Raw genomic sequence first — 15,533 nt, forward strand, 5'->3', positions numbered from 1 at the left:
GACTGGTTTAACACCTTCTATGCTATGATGGTTTAAGTGACCACTATGTACCTACACCTTGTGACCAAGGCAAGGAACTAACCCATTGCTCAATGTTACACATATCAAACACCACTCTAGTGTGAACAATTTGGTCAAGAACTTTTCAACCAAATCCTCCCATGAATTGTGGAAATAATTTCAATAAAATGATAAAACAAAACTATGTGCCTGAAAAAGGTGATGGAAAAAATTTAGTAATTTCAATAAAATGACAAAAAATATCAAAGTTTTATCAAAACCAGATTTAGTTAGGCCCGTTTGAACAGCCTTTATTGCCTTGCTTTGGAAATATCTCCCTATGAAATAAAGCATACAAGTATGGAGATATTCTAATGCAAGGCTGTAAAGGTTTGGTTGTTCCAACGACTCTTGTACTGACTGGAAGCCAGTCTCGTTTTTATCACTATTTTGTAGTTAAAATTAATTTAAATCAGTTTTCATTTTATTAGTTTTTATTGACCGATAAGATATTTGAATGAAAGCAACTAAAATTAATTATGCCTTTAAAAGAAATGGAAACAAGACAAAAAGAGAAAGAAGAGAGAAATGTAGAAAAGAAAAAAATGTAATACCAAAAAGAAACCCAGAATTTATGACCGATCAATACCCTTAAGGCGTTCTCACACGCTAAAATAGACAAGACACACAATCAGAACTTAAAGCTGATAGCCTGATACTCTCTGGCACCCATAAATTAAGAAATGGATACTTTAGCTTGTACAGGCTTCTCGCTTCCATCGTCGCTAGTTCAAACTTCCTTAGCACCGACCCATTTGACAGTACCGTCTCCACTATTTCGAAATCCAACTTGCTGGCAGTTGATGCCTCCAATCTTTAGACTCCGTCCGACCAATTTTAGTACCCTCACCTATTAGAGCCTCCTGGGAATAAACTCAATTTCAATTAAATGAAGGAATGTCATTCTAATAGGATTCTAATTTCATCCAATCAAACAGTTGGAATCAAAATGGGTCATTCGATTTCAATTCAAACCCCTATTCCCACCGTCCAAAGGTCCTTATAACCCACATTATTATTATAGGTAATAAGAATATAGTGTTAAGAAAATTTCTTTCAAGGCTCAAAACAACGATACACTCATACACCCCACTATGCGCTCCAGAATATCAAGGTTTTGAACACACGTACTATTTTGTCATAATTTTACAAGGGTCGGCGACAAGGCTGATAGTCTGATACCACCCAATTAGCCATGAAATTTTAAACCTTGTTTTTATAAGATAAGGCTAAGCCAAGACTGTAAACAAGCCAAAACCTTTCATGATAACTTCGAAACATCAAATATGATAGCACTTGTTTGTAACCTTTGATCGAACTAAAATGGAGCATAACCGACAATTTCAAGAATCCTGGTCTATATATGTACAAGTAACAAGAAAGTTAAATACCTAAATCACCTAATTCAATTATTGACCAATTTAATATTGCTTGCAATTTTCCCCATTTCTTTTATCCTGCGGGTATGGGGATGGAAAAATGTTCAACCCAAGGTTTAAAGTATAGACACGTATCGGCCCGTATCGGCCGATACATATCATATCGAGAGCACCCGATATGCCCCTACAAAGGATGTATCAGGGTTCTGACCGGTTCAGGAAGTAGCCTTAAACCCCCCCCCCCCTAAACTAGTTTTGAAAAAAAAAATAAAAAATTAAAAATACAATAACGATACCACTTAATACGCCCCTACCGATATATTGGGCATATCGATATTTAGAACCTTGCTTCAACCCATTGTTTTTAAATAAAATAAAAACAAGGTTCTAAATATTGATACGCTCAATACACCGATAGGGGCATATCAGGTGGTATCAGTACTGTCTTTTTACTTTTCTTTTCGAAACTAGTTCGAGGCGGGGGGGTTAGGATCCTCTAACCCTTGAATGGGTCATACACCCTTTGTAGGGGTATATGAGGATACTCCCAATACGATACGTGTCAATACTTTAAACCTTAAAATGACTGATATCATAAAAAAAAAATCTGAGTGGCCATGCAGGGATGTAGATAAACCTTATCCCCATTGACACAGACGGAGACAGAGATAGGGTCCATAGGTTTTATCATGGGGACAGAGATGGGGAGTCGCTCCCATCCCTGCCCCACCCCGTTGTCAGACCACGCAACCAAATCCATGGCTTGCTTGCATATTGGGGTGAGAATCTGGAATTGAGATCAGCCCCCAGCCAGTAGTCAAGACAGCCCTCACATCAGGGAGATGTTCCAGATGTGTGACTCTAGGTCTTGTTAGGAAGGCTTGTAGGCATGTTGGGAATATCTTTTGGGAGCTGATCCAGTTTCAAGAATCAGTGTAATAATAGCCAGACCCATTAGCAGTCCAACCTAGTTAGGGGATGAAAATTCGCGTTCGGGACCAAGCCCAAACTTAGTAGAAGCCGAACTAGCCCGACCTGAATTACCAGGGTCCAGGGCTCTATAAAGGATTAGATGGGCCCAAGTTTGTAATAGAACCGTAAATATAAAATTACAAGTTTAATGGCACCGTCTATGTTTCACTGAAATTGATATCCTCTACCCATTGCGCAAATTTGTCCAAAAGACAAGATCATGCCACATAAACAGAATTACAGAAACCTGCACTGTAACAAATTTGGATCTACCGATATCAAATAGGAACGGTCCAGACCAAATGAAATCCAGTGCAAAGAAACCATCAATACGTACAAACCTGATGGAGGTTCTCTCACAAAAAAAAATACAGCACCCCGAGTTATTTGAGACGTTCGCACCAAAGATGCAGGGTGAATAAAACCAGAAACAGTTTGCAAATGGAAATCAAATCAAGAACTATTCACTTGAAATTGATAAGAAATAGTGATTGCCGAAAAGCCTCTGTTAGGCCAATTTGAGAACTGCAGATCATTATAGCTGTTTCTTTTACAAAAACCTAGAAAAGCCATAAGCAGTCCCGTTAACCAACCATTGTACAACCCCCAAATTCCCTAAACACTTCTAAAAAACTGAAGAAAAACAAAGGAAGAAAACAAACAAGAAAAATTAAGACAGGCCAAGGACACCTGACTATACCCTGTATACATTTCTAGTCCAAAATCTTCTTATGTACCACTAAATTACAAAGGAAATCAAAAGGCCACTAGCTTCTCACATGAGAACGGGCCCTCATGAAAAAAGAACAAAACCTCAGGAGGGGTTGTTGACCGCTAGATGAAACGGACCTGCAATTGGGGTAAGTCTCTCCCCCACCCACACTAGAAAACGAATACATAGCCAACAAAATCAATAACCATACCCAGTGGAGACCACCTTAATGATATCTTCCATTTCTTGCTTTTCGATTTGCTGTGCATCATTCATCTTTTCAATGTTACCATTTTCTTCACATTGCAGCGCATGGTATTCCATGTTTATCAGGTTCAGCCAATGCTGTGACAAAGGACCACCAGATCTTCTTAGTTGTAGATTTTCACTGGCTTCTCAAATGTGTGGCGGTTCTGCAAATTATGGAGGACAAAGATCCCAACAGAGGTGAGATCAAAAACTTCAACTATACTTAGTATTCTATCCCATACAAGTAAAAACATGTTAAAAAAACTGTCCAAGTAAAAACATGTTAAAAAACTGTCCAAGTAAAAAAACTTAGTTGTAGATTTAATATCACTATCTAAGTAAAAACATGTTAAAAAACTGACACTAAGCAAGAAATTTACTTGGTATTCTATCCCATACAAGAAGAAATACCAGTATCGATACACCCAATATGCACAAACAGGCGTATCAGGTATTTCAATACTAAACTTTTTTTCTCAAAATTAGTCAGGTCGGTCTTAGGCCTGCCTACTCTGAAAAATACCCAAAATCCTGTATCTTCTACTTTTAGAGTACCACTGATGTATGGGTTGGAAGCACCGCCTTTTTTTGTTTGGAAACGTTGTTGCCAGGTAAGGCGTTTCCTGGAGAAACAGCAACTTTTTCTGTTTGGTACCAATGCTCCAAGAAACGTTTTCAGCACTGGTACCCATTATCCAGTGCCACATCACTGCCACCTCACGTACATGGCAGCAACAAGCTGCCGCTCCAAGAAATGCCAAATTTGGCGTTGCTCCAACCCATATCTTCCTGATGGAAAAACGGTTCCAAACAAACGCCCATTTCCTGGAGAACCATTTTTTCCAATGTGGCTCTCGCTGATGCCAAACAGATGCATAATGAACACTTGGTTGCATGCTCACCTGATTTGCTGCATAAGCCCTTTTAGGAGCACTATCAGAGTGTTCCAAACCAAGATACTGTTCCCAAGCTCCATAAACATCTCTTCTCTGAAAGGAAACAAGTCCAGAATTGGTGGTCAGCCTCCCACTAGAGGAAAGATATTTGGTATACAGTAGAAAAGGAATATATACGGACACTAACCTGAAAACGACTAGATACAATGTCGGAGTCCTGAAGATATTCGGGGCGACCCAATGACAAAAATGCAAACTTCCACTGACAGGAAGGAGTACAATCAGATCCATCACATGATATTAAATGAGGCAATCATACTGAAAATGGATGCATTAGTAGAAGATATTACACTATTGCTACACTTGTTCCTAAGAATATTGTGATTGTGGGGTTATTTTGTGATTGTCACCAGACTGGAAGTTTTGAACTAAACATGTTAAAGACGGGATACCTATCTATCAGGACAATTCAGCCTGACCTTGTCCCTTCATATAAATTTCTTGCAAACCTTTAGACATGCACACAGAAACCTTCTACAAAAGGAAAAGGGAAAATACCTTTGCAAACTCCTCATCTGGAACCTGCAGTTTCTTCTGTATACGGATTTTGACTTCAGCCAAAGTCTCACCCTCGTGGATGATCAAAAAAAATGGCTCCCCAAAATTCTGAACCTGCTGTTGAAACCAAAAAAGGATTTTGAATAAAAGAATAGTCCAACAGTTAGGCCATATAGATGCACAATAAATTAAGAGATAACAGTGCATATTGAGTTCATCCCAGCACCAAGCAAACTTTAATTAAAAGATAAAAGCAGATGGACAGATGGTGAGAAACCAAGTCAACAGTGCATAATGAGTACATAATCCATATATACCTACCATCTGGTTTTGAGATGCATCTTTGGTGAAGTGATAAACATGAATCAAACGATCATGAGGGCCAAGGTTTTTTTCTTCCTCTGGAATCTATGGAATTGAAAATTAAAGCATCAGTACATCCTCAAAACGCCAGAAATTCTACCAAACATATCAATCCAACACTTTCGAAAATTAACAACAGCATTTAACCCACTTTGGAGATAGGGTCAATAATGTTGAAACAGTATGTAGAGATATAGCAAAGGACCCTGAGTTGGTATTTCATATGCTTTTTATATGCAGCCCAATCTTTATTTTTATTGCTTTTTGGACTGCTTTTTGTTATTTTCTGTCATAGTTGACGGGTATTTTTGTCATTGTATCTTCATTTTATTGAATCATATAAAAGGCAAGAGTTCAGCTTCAAGCAGGGCAAACTCTGTTCGGGCAGCTTTTACTGCCTTGCATTGAGAATACCTCCATACTTATATGCTTTATATCATGGGAAGAAATTCCCGATGCAAGGTTGGGAAAGGCTGTTAGAACGGTATGGGCATAGATTTGCCCTGACTGAAGCCGGTCTCAAAAGGCAATGGGGGAGGAGGTGGCAGAACCTATTCATTCGGCTCTCTCTTCCTTTCACTCTTTCTTCTCTTCTCCTTCTCTTCCTCTGTTCTTCCTTTTACTTTTCTAATTTTTCTGAACAGGTTTCGTACTAAACCTAAGACTGTTACAGCAACCTTTTCAAGTTGGTAGCAGAGCAGGTTTAGGTTTAGGGTTAGGTCTCACATATGTTTAACCCAGCTGGCTACATGAGACTCTATTAGGGCTGGAGACTGATGCCTGTTCAAGCCTTTTCTGAACACTATTTTTTGCCCAGTGACCAGGAAGGATCAGAGATATTTGTTTGATTGGGGTTTAGGGGTTAAACCTCAGTATGAAGGTGGCACTCAGTATATTCTGGGTGATTTTCTGGTTCATTTAGAGATTGACAGCAAAAGGAGGAGCTACAGAAGCTTCTGGAAGTAACGGCTGGAGTTTTCTTGTGTTCTCCAAGTCATCTCAAGAGTTCCTCCTTTTTTGGAACAACCACTTTTGAGTGACAGTGAACTGTGTGCAGCTTGGCAGATGTATATTTTTTAAAAGACCTTCCTTCCTATCAGAAAGAAACCGAGCTGTATGATATCTTGCTTAGTTCAGAACAGAGAATGTTGTCAAATCCATTGGGGAAGGACTTGTAGCAGCTGGTAGTGTGATAGACAGTAACCTTCACATATTACTACCATTAAGTTTGATTGAGTGGGCTCAATCAGCTATGATGGCCATTGGAGGCAGGGTTAAGTTAGGGTATGTAATTGGTGATACCAAGAAGCCACCAAGGAAGATCCCTCCCATGCTAAATGGGTTCAAGAAAATTACCTAATTATGACTTGGCTGATGGCTCTGCAATTCAATGCAGCCTCGTATCAGTAGAAACCACATCTGGGCAAAGACAGCTAAGGCCATTTGGGATAATATGAAAGAAACTTATTCTCAGCCCTTTGATTAGTCAGGGCTTATGAGCTGAAAACTGAAGTACCAAACCTGAAACAGGGTGAAACTTGTGTCGATTTATTTCTCAACTCGGTTTCCCTATGGCATCAAATTGATCACTTGGAGACAATTGAATGGGAAAGTCAAAAGGATGCAGCAACTAATAACAAATTAGTGAAAAGAAATAGGGTTTTTGAATTCATAGTGAAGCTGAATTCTGAATATGATATTGTAAGACAACTTCTCACTAGAGAAAGTGTTACCTTATCCCAAGCCTATTCTTTGGTGCATAGTGAGGAGAGAAGGAAAGTAATGCTACAAAATTCCCAAATAGAATCAGCCTTATTAGCTATGAAGCTGAAGCATGGCAGTGATAAGGAGAGGGAAGTAAGGAAGAAAAAGATGGTAGTCTATGACTATTGCAAGAAACCTAGACACGCCAATGACACTTGCTGGAAGCTTCATCCTCATTTGGTGCCTTCAAGATTTAAGAACAAGGGAAATACAAATGTAGCCACTACTACGGATGTCCCCTCTTTATCTTGAGCTATACCTACTTCCTTAGATGCCTTGGCTGCAGTTAAGACTGTTCTGACACAGTTGGAGAATGAAACTGTCATTACAGGACCACCTCAATGTAAAGGAGTTTGAAAGTCTTTTGTCTCTCAGTCTCTGAGTCAAATTATGCTTTAAGGAGTTTTTTTCGTTGCTTTGTTTGAATCAGTTCAAGTGTCTAGTCTAGAGTGTGAGAGTTTTGAGCTAGCAAAACATTGAATATCAATCTATACTTTGAGTAATAAAAGAAGCATTGTTCCTTTTGAGATTGTGCATATTGATGTTTGGAGACCATATCATATCACTACTATGGAGGGATACAAGTATTTCTTGTTGTTTGTTGATGATTATACCCATTTCTCTTAGATTTATCTTATGTGATCCCGTGATGAAGTTCCTATTTTCACTCATGCCTTCCACCAAGGAGTATTACTAAATCTTTGAACTCATACTTCGTTAAGTATGGCATTATTTTTCAGAGCACCTGTCCTCATATGGTCATACCCCTAAGTAGAATGGGGTAATTGAAAGAAGAATAGGCACACTCTTAAAGTTGCAAGAAGCATTATGTTAAATTGAAACATCCAAATTCGTTTTGGGGGGATGCAATTCATACAGTTGTGTATCACACTAACCAAGTTCCTTCTCGTGTTCTTGGCAGGAAAGCACATTTCACTTTATTGTATCATGAGAAAGACTTGTTTACCATCCCTCTTAAAGTCTTTGAATGCACTTGTTTTGTTCAAATTTTGGGACCTCATCATTCTAAACTTGATCCGAAAGCTACCAATGCATATTCCTCTACTTGACTCACAGTTTGTGTCTATGAATGCCACCCCACTTTTTTGAGAGGTGTTTTTGTTCCTAAGTTCCTTTGCCTATTCCTGCTCTTGAAAGGGAATTGTGTAGTGAGCATCATTGTCAAAAATGCAAGGAGTTACAACTTTTTCACACTTGAACAGCCATTGTGACACTAGGTTCAAATACTACAGCTTTAGTTTCCATTTTGGTACTCTTACAGGTTAGTATGTAGTGAGGTTCATTTCGGTACTCTTGAACAGCCTAGGCCAGTTCTAGTTTCCATTATGGTACCAAGTTCAAATACTATAGCTTCACCTCCTAATCCTCAAGGTTCATAGTATCAGAAACGCCAAGTGTATTGGAGAAATTTTAAGAGACGTACCAAGATACGCCTTGGATACGCATGCATATTGGAGAAAAACTAAGATACGCATCGATACGCTTGGAAACACTATAAATACTATAATAAATCATAAAAATACAACAACAACACTAAATATAAGACCTCAATAAGGTGTATATACTTTAAATTAATATATTTAAATGGTTTTATGAAGAAATATATTGCAGTTAATTATGATTTCATTAAAAGTCCCATGCTTAACTATAATTTATAAATTATAATTCTTAAGTTTTAATGTTTTATGGGATGGGAAAAACCCAACTCTTCTATCCAACCATAAAACATGCATTGGCTTCTATGTGAAAATATAATTAATAATTATTTATTATTAAATATTTATTATTTATCATTTATTTCCAAAAAATATAAAAAATAAATAAATATTATATAATATATTCAAAAAATAGTTATTAAAGAAGAAATTTCAATTGCTTTGTGGATATGATAGATCATACAATTATAAATTACTCAATCATTGTGATCATAATTAATTACTTACTTATTTTTTAATTATAAAAAAAAATAAAAATAAAAAAATCATTATTAAACATGAAATTTCAATTGGTCTATGGACATGATAGATCATCCATAGAATTATAATATATTCAATTGTTGTGATCAAATGATAAAATATAATTAATTATTATTTATATTTTCATTCTAAAAATATAAAAAATAAAAAAAATTAAGAAGAAATTTCAATTGCTCTATGGATATGATAGATAAATCCATAGATCTAAAACATATTTAGTCTTTATAGGCAGAGAAAATATTACATTTTCAATTTTTTTGTTAATTTATATTTTCACCAAATATCTTCATGAAATTTCCATAAATCTACAGATAACACAAAAAAATTGTGATTTTGAATGCAAGAATTGTAGATCAACATAAATTTAAACATTCAAGAAAAAATAAGAAATCACAAGATATTATAAAAACTTAAAAAACTTTATCTATTTTTACTATATTTTTTCAAAATTTGAAAAATCTTCAAAAAAAATTAGCAATTCACATTTGCTTCTTGCAAATCTAGCATTCTAGGAATGAGGTTTGGAGTTTTAGAGTCATTTGGGAGTGAAAGAAGCATTATTTCAGGGAGAAGAAGCTTGCTTTCCCCCTTTTTTTTTCAGTTTTTGGACGTATCTATTTCATCTATACAGGTCTAATACGCATGAAAAAAGACGAGACGCCCAATTTCCATTTGTATCCCATATCTGTTTTTCAAAGATACGATACGATACGCCCCGTATCAAGCGTATCGTATCGAAATTTTAAACCTTGCTAATCCCACATCCGCCACCAAAGAGTCTCTACCTTGTACAGATGATCTTGGCCTTCCCATACTGCATTTCACAAGAGAAAACAGAGATGCACTACCTCCATTACACATTGCATGTCTCATTTTCTTTCTTATGACCACCTTTTACCATCCTATAAATCCTGTTTGGCATACATTTCTGCTACATTCATCCTAAAACTATGCAAGCAGCTCTATCTGTGCCTGAGTGGAAGGATGCAATGTGACATAATGAAGATGGGCATTCACTGTGAAACATAATGCAAATGGATAAATTGATAAAGCCCGACTAATTGCGAAGTGTTATATACAAACCTATAGTATTGATCACTTTGAAACCATTACACCAGTTGCCAAGATGAACAATATTAGAGTTCTGTTGTTCCTAAATAGTGATTTAAAGGAAGAGATTTATATGAAGTTACCTTTTGGTTTCTTTAATACAGATATAGGCACTAAAGTATGTAGACTGAAAAAGCATTGTATGGTGTAAAGAAATCTCCAAGGGCCTGGTTTGAAAGATTTAGGCTGGCTTTAGATAAATTTGACTATGTGCAGGCCCACTCAGATCATACTCTTTTAATTAAGAGAAGTGGTTCCTCTTTGGCACTTGTTGTGTATATAGTAGTAACAAGACTTGGGTCATCTCCGGTATTTTTTGGGAATTGAGGTGGCAAGATCTAAGCATGGTATTTTCATTTCTTAGAGAAAATATGTTCTTGACCTTTTGCAGAAGAAAGTGAGCCTCTTGATGACAAGAACATGTATCAATGACTGGTAGAAAAGCTATTGTATCTTTGTTTGACTCGCCCTAACATCTTTTATATTGTTAGTGTCGTTAGTCAATACATGCATTCTCCCAGAACCATTCATTTGTTGGCTGTTGGACTAGATGTGTTGCCAATAGGAGGTCTACCTATGGGTATTGTGCCTTTGTTGGAGGAAGTCATGTTTCATGGCGGAGTAAGAAATAAAATGTAGTTGCCCGCTCAAGTGATCAAGTAGAATACATATCCATGGCTCATGGAGCGACAAAGGTCATAAGGCTGAGATCCTTAATTAAAGAACTTGGAATTGAATAGGAGTAGAGGTATAAATGGTCTGTGCCGTGTTGGGTCGGGTAATCGTAGTCCACGGCCCGTCACAAGCCGACACAGCACGACCCGCAAGGCCCATAGCGGGTTGTGCTCGGCCCATCCGAAAAATAGTCATGGGTCGTGCAAAGCCGACCCCCAAAATTTTCACCGGGGAGAGCGGTACGGCCCGTGACGACCCGCGGGCCAGCACGACACGACCCACTTTACACCTCTACCAACGGCTAATTTCAGCTTTTTTGGGGGGGTTTTACATAAATACCCCCTAACAGCTATAAACAAGCTATATAGGGGGATATTTATGTATTTTGCTTATGGAGGGGAGTAAAATGACACAAATGCCCCCCAATAGCTATATAACTAGTTTAGGGGGCTTTTAAGCATCTCTAGGCCCGAGCATCTACCTCAGCCTTGGGAAAGCAAATGTTCGTGGAGCAGAAAAAGAATTATTTTGCATCAAGGGATCCACTAATCAAGTTGAAGCAATCTACAAGCATAGCCATCTTATTTTGTCTTGGGTGGGCAATGCATGTATTTTGTATGTAGGGGAATGCCAATGGCATTATTGTAAAGGTTAAGCATGGGGGCTCCCTAACATATCAATTGTGCCTGTACTTAACATATAAATGCAATACAACGTATCTTTTTACTAATTCGTATGCCATTATTGTAGCCTTTTGTTGCTTGTTGCTTGTTGTCGAAGGCTTCCTCAACACCTTCGGGCACCACAGGAGGCCTCAACGATTAGCTCCATGACAATATGACATAAATGTATGCCAGTTTGGTGTTTTTCTCATTGGTTCATTAAGTAAAATCAAAAACACTCAAGCCCAAAGGGTAGGTGAACCAAATTGTGACCAAAATATACATGCACATATAACAATCATTGCAATCTCAACCTTTTCCAATTGACCAATAGATGGAAAAACTACATTATAGATATTTTTTTGGGGATTTTGTTGTCAAGGATCTAAGCCCAAAGTCAAATGGTCTAAAGACTCTAGACAAGGACCAAGAGATGTAGTATGAAGCATAAAATTCATAAAAGCAAAAGCAAAATAATAGCATAGTACATGCTACTTTCAATGGTCTACCTATGTGAAAGATAATATTTACCTCCTCTGCACGTAATGTCCAATATTGATCATTTATGTTCTCAATCTTTTCATTCGGTGGGAAAATCTACAAGCAGGTGGCAGAGAATTATTTGGTAAATCTAAAAAGAAAGAAGAAAAAAATGAACTATCCCTACTTTAGCACAAATTTTCAAATTGCAGGCTGCATCTAAAGACAAATTGTAGTCACAATCAAATGCATAACATGGTTTACAAAGCCCCAGTCTCTTAAAAGGAGTCACATCAAACAAACTTAGCCAAATTGAATTAGCTTGTAATCTCTTAACCACCATTTCTAATACTTCGGCTCAAAAAGGACCCAACACAAATCTAAAACATACCTTGTAAATTTTGTGGTAGAAGACTTCAAGCAATCTAAGTTCTGCATTTGGATGAGATAGCTCAACCTGTTCCAGAATGTTACATATGATAAGTGGACCTAATTAGAGTAAAGCCGGGATAGTTTTATTATGTAAAATTATGTATAGTTAACAAATGTTGGATAGATTCTTCATAACAAGAAATGGAAGTTTTCTCTTAGGCTACGCTACCATTAAAATATTGAAAATAAAGCAGATAAACTTAACTCTTAAAAGCTTGCCATGATAGTTGCCAAGGTGATGCCTAGGCACCTAGGCGCCTAGGCATTTTTTGGGTCTCACCTGCTCAAACAACATGACACTTTCTTTCATAAAATAATATGTTTCATATAGTTTCTTATTTCATTAAAATTCTGATAGCTATCTTTAGACTGGAGAAACAAGGCTATCCATTCAAAGTACTTGAAGAAACAAGTAAAATCAACAATCATAGAAGGTATGCTCATATGCTCCATCCCTTCTGGATCAAAAACAGGGTCTCCAGCCCCTTCTTTTTCTTTTTTTTTTTTTTTTTTGGAACTCAAACAGGGGCTTAAACCCTTCTTTTTCTGTTTTTTCGAACAAAAAAAGGGACTTCTTTTTCTTCTTCTGGAACAAAAACAGGGGTTCCACCCTTTACTCTCCATCATTTCTAGGGATTGTATTAAGATTTCTTTTTTCTATGACAAAAACTGGGGCTATGGCCCTTCTTTTACTCATATTTTTACAACAAAAAAAGGGCTCAGCCCCTTTATTCTGTCTTTGTTTGAACATTAAGTGAAACCTAGGTGGGTGCCTAGGCAACTAAGCAGTCTCTTGTCGCCCAGGTTCACCTGGCACCTTTAAAACTATGCTTGCCACCACTTTCAAATTGAAACAAGAAAAAAAAGACAGCTCAACATAGAAAAGAATGAGGTTAGGCCTACCTTTGTTTTAAGATCATTAATCACATCCCCAACAGTGCTCTGTTTTGGAAGTCTAATGCTGTGAATAACCACCTGAAAACAATAGATCCACATGGAAACCCTTATATGATCATTAAAGCCATGTGAACATTTGATTATCAGTTTACCACACTCACCTCATCCTTCATAGAGGAATGAAAAGCCACCTTAAGAGTCTTTAGGCCTTGCAATTCTGGAAGAGGGATGTCCAATACTTCATAATACAAAATATCGGAAGTCTGTCAAAATGAAATCCAACACAATTTTGAGCCTGTCTACAATTTTTTCTATTAAAAGAAGAGAATAATAGTCATAAAAACATAAAAAGGACATAATAAGCCTATGAAAAGCCACATGCATGTGCTGCAGTACCTGATTGTAATGGACCAACATGTCTGATAAATGCTCCACACCACGGTACTTAATAGGTTGGGGTTTAGGTTGCTGAGAGTAACAGTTGTGAGATGTAAGTCTAATTTTGGAAGGATCATCCAAACCAAGTTGACGAGCAACTCTTTCCACAACATCATCGTAGGTATAAAGCTTTGACCTTGATATTCACATGGGATAATGGTATACATAACTATACAAATTGACAGAAATTGATAAACCAAGTATTAAAAATAATGAAAATAACAACAATAGAAGTGGGCACTACTTACAGCTCTAAACAGAATTCATCCTCCTTGGGTTTATCCAGAGACCGGAAATGAACCACCTAGAATTTCAAAAACAAAAACAAATAATTGATAAGAGAACAAGAAAAATGATATTGCTTGGAAGCCATGGATGCTACAATTTAATACTCAAGCATCAAATCTACGTAATCAAAACCATATCATCAAGCTACAACAGCAATGAAAATGCATATAAACGGATTTAGAACTTGACTTTGAATTCTTACAATCTCATATTTATATAAATAATTGTTTATTGATTCAAATCATGCATAGGTTTGTATGTAACCCTTTGCAATTAGTCAGGCTTCATATCTTTCAATTGTTCCATCTACATTATGTTTCACAGTGAACACCCATCTGCACCCAATTGGTTTCTTTCCTTCAGGTTGATCAATCAACTCCACGTCTCTTTTTAATGAGTACATTCATTTCCTCCTCCATTGCATCATTCCACTCAAGCACAAATAGAGCTTCCTGCACAGTTTTAGGATGGATATAGCAGAAATGGATGCCAAATAAGATCTATAGGATGGTAAAAGATGGCATAAGAAAGCAAATGAGATATGCAATGGGTAGTAGAGGCATCTCTATTTTCCCTCATGAACTGCGATGGAAAGGACAAGATCATCTGTATAAGGCAAAGGCTCTGTGGTGGATGTAGGATTACTAAGCGAAGCTGTAGTATTTGAACCTAGTGCCGCAATGGAGACTGGAACTGGCCTAGGCTGTTCCAGATTACCAAATTGATCCTCACTACATACAAACCTACAAGAGCACCAAAATGGAAAATGAAGCGGTAGAATTTGACCCTGGTGCCGCAATGGTTGTTCAAGAGTGAAAAACCTGTAACTCCTTGCATTTGTGACAATGAACCTCACTACACAATTCCCTATCCCTGTTCTTAAAATGGAATTGTGTAGTGAGGATCATTGTCATAAATGCAAGGAGTTGCAGGTTTTTCACTCTTGAATAGCCATTGTGGCACCAGGTTCAAATACTACAGCTTCAATTTCCATTTTAGTACTTTTATAGGCTTGTACGTAGTGAGGATCACTTTGGTACTCTTGAACAGCCTAGGCCAGTTCCAGTTTCAATTAGTACCAAGTTCAAATACTACAGCTTCACTTCCAAATCCAACATCTGCCACCTCAGAGCCTGTACCATGTACAGATGATCTTGACCTTCCCATCGCAGTTCACAAGGGAAAATGGAGATGCACTACCTCCACTACCCATTGCATATCTCATTTTCTTTCTTATGACCGCCTTTTACTGACCTATAAATCCTAATTGGCATCCATTTCGCTATATCCATCCTAAAACTGTACAGAAAGCTCTCTCTGTGCCAGAGTGGAAGGATGCAACGAAGGAGGAAATGAATGCACTCATTAAAAATAAGACGTAGGAGTTGGTTGATCAACCTGAAGGAAAGAAACCAATTGGGTGCAAATGAGTGTTCACTGTGGAACATAATGTAGATGGATTAATTGAAAGATTAAAAGCCCGACTAATCCTTTATTGAACACACAAATGGGCTAAATTTCCTAACAGATTTACAACTTGACTTTGCACTCTTACAATCTCATTTTTATATAAATAATCGTTTATTGAATTAAAAACAAAA

General features: G+C 37.2%; 1 protein-coding gene across 10 annotated transcripts in view; it reads right to left on the reverse strand.

The window, feature by feature from the left end:
* Positions 1-2,902: 2,902 nt before the first annotated feature.
* LOC148848848 (ubiquitin C-terminal hydrolase 12-like) overlaps positions 2,903-15,533 on the reverse strand; it is a 51,373-nt gene continuing 38,742 nt past the window's right edge. For 3 of the 10 annotated variants that reach the window (XM_088949014.1, XM_088949012.1, XM_088949017.1), the window contains exons 22-32: positions 13,893-13,948; positions 13,603-13,780; positions 13,368-13,469; positions 13,213-13,284; positions 12,269-12,334; positions 11,929-11,994; positions 5,148-5,234; positions 4,827-4,943; positions 4,456-4,530; positions 4,275-4,361; positions 2,903-3,536 (exon numbers count right to left, since the gene is read on the reverse strand). In XM_088949014.1, coding sequence (XP_088805140.1) covers positions 3,495-3,536; positions 4,275-4,361; positions 4,456-4,530; positions 4,827-4,943; positions 5,148-5,234; positions 11,929-11,994; positions 12,269-12,334; positions 13,213-13,284; positions 13,368-13,469; positions 13,603-13,780; positions 13,893-13,948 — 948 coding nt within the window. In that variant the 3' untranslated portion in view covers positions 2,903-3,494. Of the gene's footprint in view, positions 3,537-4,274; positions 4,362-4,455; positions 4,531-4,826; positions 4,944-5,147; positions 5,235-11,928; positions 11,995-12,268; positions 12,335-12,514; positions 12,590-13,212; positions 13,285-13,367; positions 13,470-13,602; positions 13,781-13,892; positions 13,949-15,533 lie in introns of all 10 variants that reach the window. The other 7 variants (XM_088949016.1, XM_088949015.1, XM_088949018.1 and 4 more) reach the window with 3 other exon arrangements.

This window comes from Nelumbo lutea, chromosome 6 (genome assembly GCF_056320005.1).
Source record: "Nelumbo lutea isolate HS-2025 chromosome 6, American lotus-T2T, whole genome shotgun sequence".
Taxonomy (NCBI): domain Eukaryota; kingdom Viridiplantae; phylum Streptophyta; class Magnoliopsida; order Proteales; family Nelumbonaceae; genus Nelumbo; species Nelumbo lutea.